This window comes from Platalea leucorodia (assembly GCF_965183815.1).
Source record: "Platalea leucorodia genome assembly, chromosome: 19".
Lineage (NCBI taxonomy): Eukaryota > Metazoa > Chordata > Aves > Pelecaniformes > Threskiornithidae > Platalea > Platalea leucorodia.
The window spans coordinates 4,831,443-4,846,423 of NC_138841.1; the positions used below are offsets into that span (position 1 = coordinate 4,831,443).

At 50.3% G+C, this 14,981-nt stretch overlaps 1 protein-coding gene across 1 annotated transcript in view; it reads right to left on the reverse strand.

The window, feature by feature from the left end:
• SYT6 (synaptotagmin 6) overlaps nucleotides 1-14,669 on the reverse strand; it is a gene marked incomplete at its 5' end in the record, with an annotated part of 38,362 nt that extends 23,693 nt beyond the window's left edge. Inside the window, one exon of the mRNA XM_082329987.1 lies at nucleotides 14,516-14,669. Within this exon, the coding sequence (XP_082186113.1) occupies nucleotides 14,516-14,669 (154 nt within the window). The remainder of the gene's footprint in view (nucleotides 1-14,515) is intronic.
• Nucleotides 14,670-14,981: the final 312 nt, after the last annotated feature.

Below are 14,981 nucleotides of genomic sequence, written 5' to 3' on the forward strand. Positions count from 1 at the left end.
AGCTCTGGCTGGTTTGTGCCCAACTAGGTTTCTTTCAGCTGAAAAAGCAGCTCCCAGCTATCCTGAGCTATGACTTCATGGAGCGTCTTGCCACAGCAAATGCTCCTGGACGAGCAGTTACAGGCGACGGCAGAGCCCAGAGGTAGGGGATGATGGTGATGTACCTTAACCACGCTTGTACTGGCTGCGTGACTGGTTTTCCAGTGTAATATATCGACCATTGCTCATACCACATCAGGAGATATTCCCAGGCTCCTCTGTCCATTTTTGCTACGTTTTTCTATTGCAACAGTGCTTGTGAGAATATATTGTTCTGTTTCTGTAGGGCTTTGTAGAGATCACGCATTCAAATGATGGATTACTACGGGAGTTATTGCTAGAGCAGAAGACAGGCAGCTCTGGGGCTACAAAAGACCACGTGAGGCACCCACCAACTGCTGATCTAATTTTCTCTCAATTGAGAAGCATCAGCAATGTAAGTCTGATGAGCTGAGGGCTGGAAATCGGGCATGAGAAACTGTGGTGAATCTCGGACGCCTGGGGCGGGGGCAGAGGGGAGCACAGGACAACAGCAGGGGAAGAGGAAGAGGCTGCCATTAAATCCTGGCTATAGACATGTTTCTTTAGCAATGCCGTTCAGCTTTGAAGCTTTACAGAGGAAGGAGCGGGGACTGGATGGAACAGACACTGAATGCTAAACCGACGCAGCAGCACAGCATCCAGCAGCACCACAGCCAAAACCAAAACACGAACCACAGCAGAGCAAGGGAACTACCCCTTTGGGAACAGAGCTCAGAGCAAACCCTGCAAGGCACCAAGGAGTGCAGCAGCAAGCAGAGCACTTTGCAACAGGAATTTTGAAAAGGAAACTGGCTGTCTTCTGAATTGTGAAATGCTGCATTTGATGAGAGGTGAGCTGCAGTGCAGCAGCGTGGAGTCGTCAGCCAGCTCCTTATCCCCTCCCCAAGCATGGCACGGCCCTGGGAATGGTAACAGGGCAAATAATAAAGATCAGATTGTCCCTGTCCCTCAATGCAGCTTCAGTTCTTGTATCAGCAAGCAGCTCTACTTAACAGAGCCCACAGCTAAGCGGGCACTGGGGTCTGCAGAGAACACGGCTGCAAGAGGGAAGCGCTGCAAGCCTGCTCACTAATTGCCTCGGTTTGCTGGGATTATGGCCAGGGTGCCAGTCCTCTGCTGATGTCTTCACTGTCACATCTTCAGGCCCACTCGCTGCCATTTGGTTGTCATTTTCAACTTCAGCAACAGTTCTTCTCTTCTTGATTTACCGGTTGTGCTCTCTAGGCAGCTATGAGCTACAGGAACACGTCCTGAAATATTCCTGAGCTAGACAAGTCATTAGCAGCTGTCACTTCAAAGTCTAACTGCAGTCAATTTGCTTTTCACAAGCAGCCTAAGAGCACAGGAGCTGGATGTGTTGTGAAGCACTGCAGCAGGGGCTGCTGCTCAAACAAGATCCCAGAGGTGTGGGTCGTTAGTGAGGGGAAAATATTTCATCAGGTTCTCAGCAGATGGTAAAGGACTGGGTCAGAAAACAATTATGGATTGAGCAGAGCTTCCGCCGTCCCTCAGACGTTATCTCATGCTGGGGGGGGGGATAAGGGTTGCAGAGCAGCCCCCATGTAGCAGCAAGTCAGGCAGCAAGACCCGGGGAGCACTGGGGATATCTATCACCCGCAGGTCCACGGGTCACGAGCCCGTTTGCTTAAACCCTCCAAACTGCTCCCATCCAGGGAGCGATCCGAGCCACAGGAGCAAGTGCCAGCTGTCACTTACGGCTCTACCTGCACCTACCGACACCCTGCTCAGACCGAGGGGAGCCTGGCTGCCTGTCAGGTTTCCTTGCAGGGGGACGGGGACTGTCACCCCGCCGAGGACAGTGCCACATCCCTGGAGTATGTGGGAGAGGAAAATGAAGACACGGAAATATTTGGTACCATGACCCATCCAGAAAGAAACAAATCAGGGTGGTGGTGTCTCTTGGCAATGTAAGCAGAAATTCACTGATTATTTCTCTCAGCTGTCCAGCGCAGCACAAGGGTACAAAATACCCGCAGAGACCCTGAGAGGCTCCGGCACCGGGCACGCTCCCATGGCCCTGCTACGCTTTACAGAGTTTCTCTGGGTGAAGGCAAGCAGCGGTTCCAGCTGCTTTTTGCTGTGGAGCCTGCCCGAATCTTGTTCTGTTACTCTATGTCAGCCACAAGTAATTCCACAGAAGACAGCGCAATGAAAGTGAATTGAAAACAACGTGAAAGCAGGAAGGGTTTTCACAGACTGCTTTACACGAAGAGCACTTTCACACCGGGTTCATCAGACGTAGCTCAATGGCAAACTCCCCTCTCAAACCAGAGGAGGGTGGAAACCCTCATGAGATGAACGCTGATGTTCTGAGAGGAAACGTTCACAGAAATGTCCCCTTGGAAGCTCTGCAAACTCAACCTTCCTCCCGCACAAAGCTAAAAGGAGATTTATCCTGTTCGCATGCTTCCTCGGCCCCCCAGTCCGACGCTATCAGCTCCCACCAGCTTCCTCCCGCCAGCGCGGGCTCCGCAGGAACCCAGACAGAGCCTCCTCGTCCCCTGTGCACACCCAGCTCCGTGAGGGATTACAGGAAGACAGAGACACGAACGCTCAAACTGGCTATGCCAAAGTTTCGGTTAGATAGAAAAAAGACTTCTTAAAAATTAATTTGCTGCTACCACAGGGTTCCTGCCATGCGAGAGCTTATTGGAATGCAAACGATAAGCTTCAAAGGGAAGGATGAATCAGAAGCTATTTTGAGAGTAATTATATAAGATTATAAAATTCAAACCATCTCATTATTGCACGTTCAGTATGAAGACAACCTGCTTCATAAGGAGACCTTGCAGGGATCCAGTGTTTCAAGCAACTGTGATGTATGATCCAAGAGCAAACAGCACCCTTGTAACTCCCGTCCAGACCAAACTTCCTTCATTAGGCAATGCCAGGCCTTTTTTCACCATTTAATGTAATTCTTTAGGGGAAGTGGTTCTGTAGTTGGGAGAATAACTAGAAGATGAGACATGGAAAACTTCATGCAAAGTTTTGTTCCTTTAACAGTTGTGTGATTTGTTGTCCTGGACACCAGCTATCAGCTTCTTAGTGACAGTACTTGCAAATTGCCAAATTTTATAAACTCTAGTTCAAATTATAATTAAGGAGAAAACATTTAAACAATAAATTTGCACGTGGAATAAAGTCCTATTCCAGCAACTCCAGCCGCAGCCGCAGGCAGCAGCCTGGGTGCGGGTGCAGCCAGGAAACCCGACTCGGTTTCCCCAGGCTGCGACGGAGACTGCGGCAGCTCATTGCTGCAAGAAGACGGGGTCCTGGGACACCCCTGAGCAGTCACCTGCGTTGTGCACTGCCTGCAAGAAGAAAAGAGAGTTGGGTTTATTTTTGCTTACGTATCCAGGCTACAGCTGAAGCTCCTGCTATGTCTTGGCTTGGAGGAAGCAGGTGCGCAGGCGGGAGGGCTGCGAGCTGCTCGCTCCCTCGGGGAGGGCAACGCGTGCGCTGTCCTCGTCCTTGCCGCACCCCGGTGCCCGGTCCCTCGGGAGGGACCGTCACACCTGATGGTCTAAGAGAGCTGATTAGACAAGTGCATGAAACAGGGAAAAAGTGGGGGGCATAGAGGCTACCATACCTTTTACTACCGGGCGTTTTTCAGTTTAGGTCTGGTACTTTTATCACCCAGGGAACAGACGGTAAATGCACACAGCTAGAGGAGAGGGAGGTGCACCCAGGCTGAGTTTAAAAAAGCAGACAAAAATCTGAGCAGAGTAATTCAGAGGGAAACACCAAAGGCGATTTTCAAGTGCAGAGTCAACAATGAGGCACTTTACACACATGTATGTATATATAATAAAAAAAGAAAAAATAAACACATACATATGAAAGTTCCTAATACACCAAACAAAGGAAAGTAACATAAGAGGAGACCTCGGTAGGCTGGAGCTTGTGTTTTGCTCACTGAAATAGAATGGAGAAAGATTTAATTGCCAAAAAAAAAAAAAAAAAAGCAAAGAATCATGACTAGCTGACAACCAAAAGACTTCTGCATGCTTGCTACGCACAGAAGCCTCCACCATATCAGATTCTGGACGGCCAAAACACAACTACGAGATATCATGCAACCTTAACAAGAGCTCAGCAAAATCTCTGCTAAGCAGTGATACCAAATACGAGCGACAGAGCGGTTGCCGCAGGAATTGCTGAATTGTCGTGGTAAGATATACTCAGTTCGTTGTTCATTTAGACTGTGGCAACCACAACCTTAAGCAAGTTGAAACGGTCTTAAGTAGCCCGCAATCGGCTGCAGTTCAGGCCAGGTTCACAGGCAGAACAGTCGGTGCCTCGCGCTCGCTGACCTCGCAGGGTGCTGGGCTGCACCCGTCCCCGCGGAAAGGGCTGTGCCGCCTTCCCCTTGGGGACTTTTGCTTGCTGACCACCGCAAGGGAGACGCTCCTATGCCTACAGCCTTTTCTGGTTTACGTATTGAAGGAGACAGGCCAAAAAAAATTCTTCCCCATCCACAGGACTTTTTGGATCCAGGGCCATCTTCTACAGAGAAAAGGAAATCAGAATTTCAAGCTTAGAAAAAGACAGCCCATTCCTTTCCCTTAGTCACCTCCCTTCAGATCAAAGGTGACGGGTAGCTCAGTGAAAGCCCGCATAAGCCGAACATTTTTAAAAACCCAGATCAGATCATCGTCGAAATGGATTAGAAACAGAAAAGAAATCTCAAACCTGTCTGGGTGGGAAGATCCAGCCCAAAGGTTTATTAAAGCACCAGGGTCAGCCCTGGAGACAGGGTTAACATGCCACCTATCACCCTGGCTGCAGGGCTTTTAGGAAAGCGACAGGCACAGCAGTCACACTGGCGGTGCAGCGCAAGTCACGGTAACATCTGGAACAGCTCTTTGCAAAAGGGTCTCGGCACAGCTGGCAGAGCCCCGCTCCCTCCTTTTGACGTCCCCTGTATGGGGGGAAGCCAAGCCCAATGCGGCTGCAGAGGACGCCCAGGGACAAACGCCTGCGGCAGAGGAGGTCTCCGACACCGCAGCCGTCCCGGGGCTAGGGCGCTGCCGCAGCTCTCTCCGCTGGTAGCACCCGCTCCCCAGCCAGACGCGCAGAGGCAGGCGCAGCGCCGGCACGCTGCTGGGGACGCCGCGCAGAAGCGCTCAGCGACCTCGAGCAAGAGTCGTTCATGTTGCAGAGCCAACACAGCAGCAGAGTCCACGCCGGGCAGAGGCGAGCAGGCGGCCAGAGCAGCAGCAGGCGACCGCGAACGCACGGGCATCCTTGGCGGTGCCGTCCCAGCCTCCCGCTCGCAAGTCGGCTCTGCCGATGGACAGTCCCTAAGCCATCCTCGGCCTGGGCTCCCCAGCCAGGACCTGGAGATGAAACTGCCTTCTTCCACCGTCGCCTGGCCCACTAGTGGCTACGGGCTTCGTACACAATGCTGGGAGGCCCATATCAATACCCAGAGAACATAACCAACGCATTAAAATGGCCGTGCCCCGGCAGAACAGCTGGACCAGAGGAGACTGATCAAAGGCTTCTGAAGACCAGATACGTTGGCATTCAGTGGTTACTGACCCGCCTGCCGATTCGGACTTTCCCTCCAGGCTGCATCAAAGCACATTTGTTACTCAAACTTTTGCTGGCACGTGCAACCAGAAAGGGAACTTGGAGCTGTCAGCAATGCAGCATTTCTGTTATCAAAAGTGACAAAAAAAGAAAAAAAAACTGTTCCAAACCAAAGGAAACATTCCCCAGTGATTTAGGTCGCTTTGTGTCTTAATCAGCTGTTCTCTAGAGTATTACAAATGGGACAGTAAGAGTCGTCATTGCTTCATGCCTAACTGATGACAATCTAATGAACTATTATAAGCCACACTGCCTATAATTATAGTGCATAGCTGTGTGCTAATCCCATGACATTTTATCACAATATGCTGTAGCAACATCTGTAAACGACTCGGCAGCGTTGAACACATGCGCTGTCCCCGGGCTGAGGTTAAGTAACTGTCACTGAGCATCGTCTTCCTCCCATGATGTGACCCCGTACCTACGGGACCTGAGCTGGGCACTGAAGATGTGCCAGGGAAGCCTTGCTGAGGCTGCTCAACACGGGGGCAAGTCTCTGCCCAGACCTGCCGAAGCTGAGCAGAGCTGGGCAGAGAGCAAACCACCATAATACGGACACTTCTGGATGCAGAAATACAATTGCGTTTCAAGATGCAATGCAAACAAAACAAGCAAAAGCTTTTCACTGTCACTATGTCTCCGTTAAGTGACCAAAGACTCTGGACCCTAAAATTTCCCTTCAAAAACTTGGTCAAAGCCATGACTGTTGTGAGACATCAGAGAGGCCAGGGTCAGCAGCGCTTCAGTGTCCAGGCTCACCGCACCAGAGCTGCCGTCTCTCTGCCCTTCACAACCTACAGTGAGATTTGGTTTTGGGGAAAGGCTTCCCTGCAGCTCTCTCTCTGACTCCATTTTGGTTAAAAAAAAAAAAAAAAAAACTAAAATCAGGCTGCCCTGAAAAGATCTCGGGATAAAGCTTGACTGGGAGCAGAACCAGGGTCTCTTCCCATCCCAGCCTGCAGCCCTGGAGGGTGAACCCTGCGGCGAGCGCTGACCTGCATCCCAGCATGGGCGCCGGGGAGCCTCCAGCCCCGCGCCTGGGGTCGCGCCAGAGGACGCAGCCCGAGAACCCAAAAGAGCAGAGCTCAGCCGGGGAGGGCAGAAGGCCCCGGGCGTGGGACAAGGCGACCCAGAAAGCTTTCCGGAGGCCCCCCTCCAGGGACACAGAGCCCCGCCAGCACAAGGGGACTCCTTGACTACATGAAAGCGTGCTGGAAGAGCGTTGTTGCCTGGACCCGCGCCCCAGCAAACCCAAAACAAGAGATGCAGGATTCATCCAGAACTCCCCTGGCTCTGGATGCTGGAAAGACTGGGCGATACGGAGATCTGTGTCCTCAGCAGGTCGGGTTGCCGATTAAAGCCACCTAGACCCAGTAAGACCACGTAAGCCCATGTCATGCCCTCTTTCTCGCTCTCTCAACCTGTCACGCTGATGACACACAGAAGACAGTCTGGTCTGCACGGCAAACCAGCACCGGCTGGTTTGAAGCAGGCTCTGGGCAGGGTGCAGAGCAGCCGGGAAGGATCCCCCAGCCCCTGCCTGCGCACCTGCATGGGACCGGCTGCTCGGCACGGAGACCCCGCGCTGCCCGCCCGGGATTGCAGCGGTTATGAAAAGAGCATTTCTTTGTTCGGGCTCCCCTGACCGATCAGGGCACTTCCTCCCTGAACGGCTCTGCTCCCGGCATTAGCCGCTGCTGCTGCTTCCATTAGCTTGTCACAAAGACAGAGATCTTTAACCCCTAAAACATACTACACAGCAGTCACGCGTGCAGGCTGAACTGCCTGATCCTACAGATTTATTAAATGGATTCTGAGATTCCTGTTTCCCCTTTTCCAATGACTCGTATCACTCCGTGCCGTGCAGCTCAGAATCCTTTTAGCATGAACGTTTTGACCAGAGACCAGATTCAGAGCTGAGCTCAAATAACTCTGGGCAAATGCTCGCAGACGGCCAGGAGATGAAGTACTGCGTATGGAAAGAATGCATTGAAGGAGGTGCTCGCTGCACTCACCTAGCCCTGTGCTGTCACAGGAGCACATGCATTTCTTTGCAGCAGTTACAAACATGCACAGAAAAATCAGAGTAATACTTACATTACCAGAGACACTGGTGTGCCAGAATTTCTGGGCAATTATTCTTCCGTGGAACCAAATACTCTAGGACTGTGTGTCTTAATGATGGTTTTGAAAGGGCTCATATGAACTGAGCGCCTGCTATCCTGCCTTTAGTCTTCGCTGCCCAGTCTCCTGTGATGTTGTCAAACACTAACCCGCTACAGCGTAACAAACTGAACTAAACATAAAGGTGGCCTTAATTAGCACCTGCAGTTTCACTGTGGACAAGACACCCTGCAGGATAACTTTCTTTTTTCCATAGACATGGGAAATGTACAGTTAAGGTACAGTCACTCGAAACATCCCTTCTCCGTCCCTCTAGGATGCCATTTTGCAAGGTACAAGTATAATTAAAGACAATGCATGGCAGAGAGACAAATCACAGCCCTCCCAAGCAACTGCCAGCCTAAGTGACTGTGATGTTAGGGAGTCCACTGGATTGAAACAATAAGGGCTGCTGCAGACAAGCTTCCTGATTTTACAATATGCAGATAGGAAGGAAAAATACATATTATCGTCTTTGAAAAAGAAATAAGTATTAAAGCTAGAAAAAGCTGCCTAACCAACGTGAGATGGAAACCCGGGATCCTAAGGAAGAACATGCAATTGTACCTCGAAACGTGAACAGTGAGAAGAAGAAACAGGTAAGAAAAACAAGGATAGTTGCAACTATAGTTAAATGAAAAATTGTATCAGACATGAGATCCGGTTATGGTTCTGTTTTCATCTCTGAACAATGAATGCACACATGTGAGACGGTATGACTGTGAATGTGTATGATAGTCAATACACGGTAGGTGCGGCAGGCTGTGCACATTGCACTGGTATGACTTCAGCAAAGCAAAGATGTCAAGCAACAAACACTTGCAAACACAGAAATACCAGCTTCTCAGAGTCAGCCTCCAAAACAACAGAGAAGATCCGAGTCAGGCTATGCCCTGGTTTGAACTAGCTAAAAGCACATGCTTGGTTTCTGTGAAACGTAGGCAGAATACTAAAAGCAGAAGAAAATGTTTCAACGGCAAAGACAGAAACTGCTGAAGTAAAATGTTTGTTAAGGAAAAGAGGCTCCATATTATGAAAAAAGGCAAAAAATTAACAAAGTAACTTCAGAAATGTGGACTTACCAAAGAGGTATCTGTTCCTCAGCTCAGTCCCTGGTCACTGTCCTCAGCCTGCTCGCACACTCAATTAACACCAGCAGCAATCTGGCTGCCTGTTTCTATGGAGTTTTAGATGCTGATCCCTGACTATGCATGAGGCTACTGCAGCTGCACTGGAATAGGCTCCGAGGTCCGCAAAAAAACCTACAAACATGATCAGCCTCCCTGTACTGCTTCGGGAATGAATCAACCGACAGCAATTAGGCAGATGCAAACCTGCATCTCTGCAGAGAGGTACTTACAAAGCTCCTAAAGATACACACTCCACACAGCTCCAGAGGTGCATTTTATTTGCCAGGACCATCTCAGTGCATAGCCAGAGGCAGCTGTAGAGTCACAGATCCACACAGTTAATGCATAAGCAGAGAGACATGTTCACAGGCAGGCTATATAATCCATTTTCCCTAGATCTATGCTGCTGGTTTCAACCTTATTTTAATATAGTTTTGCAAACCTTCCTCTGGTAGCAAGGTTTGAACCTGACACCTTCGGGATCAGAGCACAAACCTGTTTTACTTGAGCTAAAGAGCAAATCTGCTGTCTGTAGCTCTAGCTGGCTCTTTTCCTGCTGGTGGACCAGATGCTCGCAGAGGAAGGCGAGATCCATTTTGCGAGTGCATTGCTCCGTGACAAGAAAGATCTTTGCCCCAAGGTGCTACTCCTCACATGCCTGGCCTCTGGAAACACAAGCTTCAGTGATTAATGGTAGCTTTGCCTGGGTGGCTTTAAACATGTTGACTGTTACATTTACTTAAAATACACTTGAACGGTGATTCAGAAAAGCGTGTCATTACAGGGGGTAAGTAAAGTCAAGACTTGCCCATATTTCATAGGCAGTGGCTGTAGGTATCCCGTATCTATGAATGGGCATGTCATCAATTTTCCCATTAGTCAAACTATCCTATCAAGGGATAATTTTTTTCCCAAGAAAAACACTCTAGAAGCAATTTCTCCGTATAAAAGTGATCTTTCTGCACCAACAATCCTGCAATGAAAAAACCCCTATTGCAGAAAAATTCACCCCTTTTTCTGCCTGCAGCAAGAACACTTATGTACTTGTGGGTTTAACATTTTAATAGCATTTGCAAAGTGCCAGGAGGGTGTTCAGTGCTGTACAAGATGTACTGCCTGCATCATGAAGTTTAAAAAGAACAGTTCATGCAAAGGGCAGAACACTAAATGTGCTCTGAATTATTGCGGGATTAGAGCACAGAAGGACAGCTGACAAAGTGGGCTAGGAAACAGAAATTATCGTCAAGTCTCTTCTGGTTTTGCATTTTCCCCAGCTGTCCTCCTTCTTCCTCTCCCTTCAGCCTTCGTATCCTGCACTAGGAAAGCTCTGGAGCATTTTGCTGGGTGAATCATTGCCTGCGAAAGGGTTCGAGGAGGGTACACGCACTCTGCCGAGATCGACAGGGACTGCTGCGCACGCAACCCGATGGCGGCCTCCTGGGCAAAACCTGCAACACCTCTGCACATCACCCATCGCCTCCGGTACTTATCCTACAGGGCAGTGAAGCTTTTTACACATGGATACACTGAGGCAAAAGAAACATGTTATTTAAAGAAAGTCGCAACACAGTAGTGCTGGAGCTAGAAATCAAACCCAGGGTTTGCTCCCGGATGTGCTCTGATCCTGGTGTAAATTCCCTCCCAGACCCACGCACCATCCTCTAAAGGCAGCAAGCATCACAAGCCCCAGGCTCCAGTCACACTCCACCAGTTCTGCACACACATTTCAGAATGATCATTTTGTTTTTAAATTTCTCTGTGGAGGCAAGCTCCCATCTTCTGTGCCATCCCCTGCTTGGCACGACCTCCCAGGACCGGCCGGCAGCCTCTGTCCGCAGCCAGACCCGGCACTGCATACCCGCGGGGAGCGGGACCTGGTTCAGGCGAACCTTGGGAGTGAGTCGGTAACGCAATTCAGTCCAAACTGAGCGACAGCCTGACCGTGCAGACAAGCACACAGCGGACTTCATGGTGGCGAGAGCTGTGCAGGGCATGACGCAATGCCCGGTGCCCGGGGATGCTGGCAGGCTGGAGCCGAGCTGCCTGCAAGAAGGACCATGGGCTTCATACCCCTGGGAGCACCTCTGAGCAGGAGCAGTCGGGGCAGAGCTTGTTCCACCGTAGGAGCTCGTAGCAGGCCCTGGAGAGCAGGATTTGGCACCCTGTTTCCCAAAGACCCTGGAGCCTGTTGCTCTCCAAGCAGCAGCTCCACTCCCATGGGCAGAGGGCGCGGGTGACACGGGGTGGCTCGCTGTGCCCAGCGCAGCTCTCCCGCGGGAGTCTGGCAGCGTGGGCTCCCCTGCATCATCAGCCAAGTGCTGGGCACTTCAGCAGGGCTTGTCCACAAATTCTCTGAGCATGCTATATCCCAGAGCACTCGCTGCCCCTCCAGGACAGAGAAGTGATGTATCCATTTATTTAAGGTACATCGCCACAGTGGTAAATGTTGTCCCTATATCACCGGCGTTTCCACCGTCTACAGCTTGTGCCTGTGTACGAGTCACACTCACAGCCTCACTGCACAACAGCTGAGGACTGGCAGGGAAGAGAGCTATCAGATGGAGGGAGCTACGGGGGAGGATTTCAGATAGGCACAACAAAAGGATGCTGCATCTTGCTCGATCTCAGGGCCCACGGCCAAGAGATCAGTTCTATTCCTGGCACCGCCACGGGCCAAACTGCAGGCAAACGCTCCCCCTCGCATATCCACTGACGCATCCATACAAAAACCTTCCTCGTCCAAATACCTTATTTTTCTGACATACTTAGCTGCTGGATTACTAGCCAGCAGCAGGAGCCTGCAATGCTCCTTTGTTGGCTGTACGGTAATGTATGGCATACTGGAGAAACACCGCAGCTATATTTCTTTTATTGACTTTAAGTAGGAGAAAAAGCTATTACACAACCCGAAGTACAGAGAGTAGAGGAGCATCTACTTTATACACAGCAGCACTTTCCACAGTCAGTCCAAAATGGTTTAAAAAAAAACAAAATCACTGCATAAAACCATAGTCTGACATATTCTTACATAAACTACTCAGTAATATTTTTATATTCACAGATTTTTTCCCCTCTCAGATGCAGTTCAAGAAGGCTAGTGATACCTGGATTATTTCTTTGCAACTCCACAGCACCCCCAGAAGATAATGCTCTCCGTCAACACACGAAATGTCAGGAAAAACCAAACCACCTCTCAGGGGCTGATGGCAAGCAGAGCTGTGCAGAAGCAGCCCTGGCTCCCAGCTTTGGCAGTGTTAGAACGCTTTCGTCTGCCTGCTCACAAATTACACAAACTTCATCGAGATACTTGACAAGCCAAGCTGATTTAGCTATTAGCTAATAGATTTATCCAGGAGGTAACAAACTGACAGAGAAGCCGTTGACTTCACATGATGATGACAAATAGGGCCAGTTTTACTCCAGCAAGCTTTGCATCCAGGCTGCCGAGGCTGTGCCAGCCCGGGTGCGCTTCGGCAGGACCCGCTCCTCACGCTGCACAGCTCCGCCGCCTCTCCTGTCGGTACCGATACGGCACCCTGGCGCAAAGCCGTATCCCCGCTCATCTTCTCACAGCCTCACTTTTTATTGGCATATCTTTATGGGGAAGGACTCGACAGATCTGAACATAGGGCTCCAGGTAGCCGATAGCAAATTCGCTTAACGTAAGTCTTCAGTGTAAAATGGACAAAGCACAAATGCAGATAATTGAATAAACATCCAGACGCTAATGGGAAAGGTATCTTACCACCGCAACCGTTCCATTAGTTAACACTTAATGCAAATAGATTTGTTTCCCTCGCTGAAGCAGTTTTACATCCAGGCATTTGAGAAATATTAGTACCCACTGGGCCCAAACAGTGTCCTCAGTGCTGTCTAGACATAAAAATGGGCCCAGTCGTGCGGAGCAGAGACAAGAGTAATAGCTGCTAATGCAGCCGGTGCAGTCAGCCAGCCCCGCGCGACTTGCCCAGGGCACTGGGGTAGAGGCTGACGCTTAAACCAGAGATCAGAGCAGACAAACACTGGAGATGTTAAAGGCATACGATGATGTGATTGCGACCTGAAAATGAGGTCCTGAACAAGCGGCGCAAACAAATGCCAGGCAACTATCTGTCATCTCAGGGCAGACAGAACAAGAGCCGTACAGGTATTTCTGCTGCACAGAGTCAGGAAAACGTTAAATTTGGTACCAAGGCAAAAAATTATGAAGCAATACAGTAAGTTATTTGCAATAGAGAAAACAGCTGCACTGGATGCAACGCATGAGGACAGTACCAGCAGTGGTAAGAGGCTTTCAAAGCAAGCAGGTATAAAGCAAAGGCGTTTAAAGATGATAATTAAGTTACAAGCAGAGTGGGATGTGAAATGAAGATGTTAGGCTGGACGTGCTGGCAAAACAGTGGTGGAAGCACCACTGCAAGCAAACAGATGGCAGAAGCCCAGAGAAACCAGAGAGTTGCCAGCGCGTCCCGGGTGCCGGTCGCGTCCCGGCGCAAGACGCTGGCAGAGAGGGGCAGGAGGAACGGAAGCAAGATGAGACGGAAAGCCTTGGACGGGGACTGAGGGCTACTGTGCTGCCCCTGGGCCCTGCACAGCTATCCTCAGAAGGAGAGAAGTTTCTGAAAATTTATGCTGTGACACCAGGCTGGGTGGGTAGATAATTATCTACAGAAACCTTGGGGGGGGGAAAAAAAGCAAGCACTCTAGGCAAATGTTCTAATACACAAACAAATCAGAGCATGTTATTACTAATTCTAAAAAGCATGGGATTTTGGTTTTGCTCCTCAGGCTGCGAGCCTGGGATGTAAGCTCCCCCTGCCAACGCCTTCTGCAGCTACAGCAGATGATGACCTCTCTGGAACAAGAAGCTGTGAGCAGAAGTGTACAGAAAATTAACCGCTTTCCAATAAAGAAATGCCCCTTTGCTCTTAGAGCAGTGTGCTTGCTCTTGATTCATCGCTGGCACGCCAGGGTGTGTCCCTAGCTAACCAGGAACAACTTCAGGCAGTTCTTAGGGAAAGTAAGAGAGATACAGGGAAGTACATTAAGATCCCTTACTGGTGACCAAAAATCCATGCAAGTCCTTCCTTTTCTCAGACTGGGCTAACAGCAATCGGTTCCTGTCATCTCAGTTACTTAAATAGGCTTTTTACTGCTTTTTTGCTTTATGCAGGACAGAAGCCTGTGTTTCTAAAAGTAAAGAACTTTCACAGAAACTTTATCTCATTAACCACCTCCTCACCAGCACCTCCCCGTAGCAGCCCGTCTGTCCCCTCTGCGCAGCTACCCCCATCAGGCTCCACCGCTTCGCATCAACAGGTGAGGCAGCGCTTGCCCCCAAAACTTCACAGAGGAACATGTGTAAAGGAACCCACCCACACAGAGACGCGTGCCCCGGCCCGAGTCCCCCGAGCCTAACACGGGGCTTGCAAACATTGCCCTCCCCTTGCGAGAGTCCTCCTGCCTTCCTCCGGCTGCGGGCAGTCACAAGCGCTACTGGAGCAGACGGGACCAGAGTACCGTACCTGGCTCGGAGATAATCAGGCTCTGGTCGGAAGGCAGCAGGAGGAATTCCCTGCAAATGTCCAGGTCCAAGCTAGGCAGGCTTTTCTTCTGGCACAGCTCGGTGACAATGTGGACTGCCTTCTGACAGCGGCTGTCATCCTTGGTACCACTCATCTCCCACACCGCATCCTCCGCTATCCCCCTCTGCTGTCTAAGAAAGTCAAACTAGGAAAAGAGGGTTTGTTTATTTTTAATCACACAACGAGACTCACACCAGTTCCACCCTCTGGCATGGCAGCACCCTAAGGGACACCCTGTGCCAGGCAATGCTCCAGCTCTGCAAACCCGCCTCAGCTTTCAGACCAGGGAGTCTCCATCAGCCTCCAGAAACCACAGCTCACTGCAGCCCTGCCAGTGCTCCCGAAGCCTTATTGCCTCTGAGATCAGATATCTGTTTACTGCCAAGGCGTGTTCCAGACAAAGAAC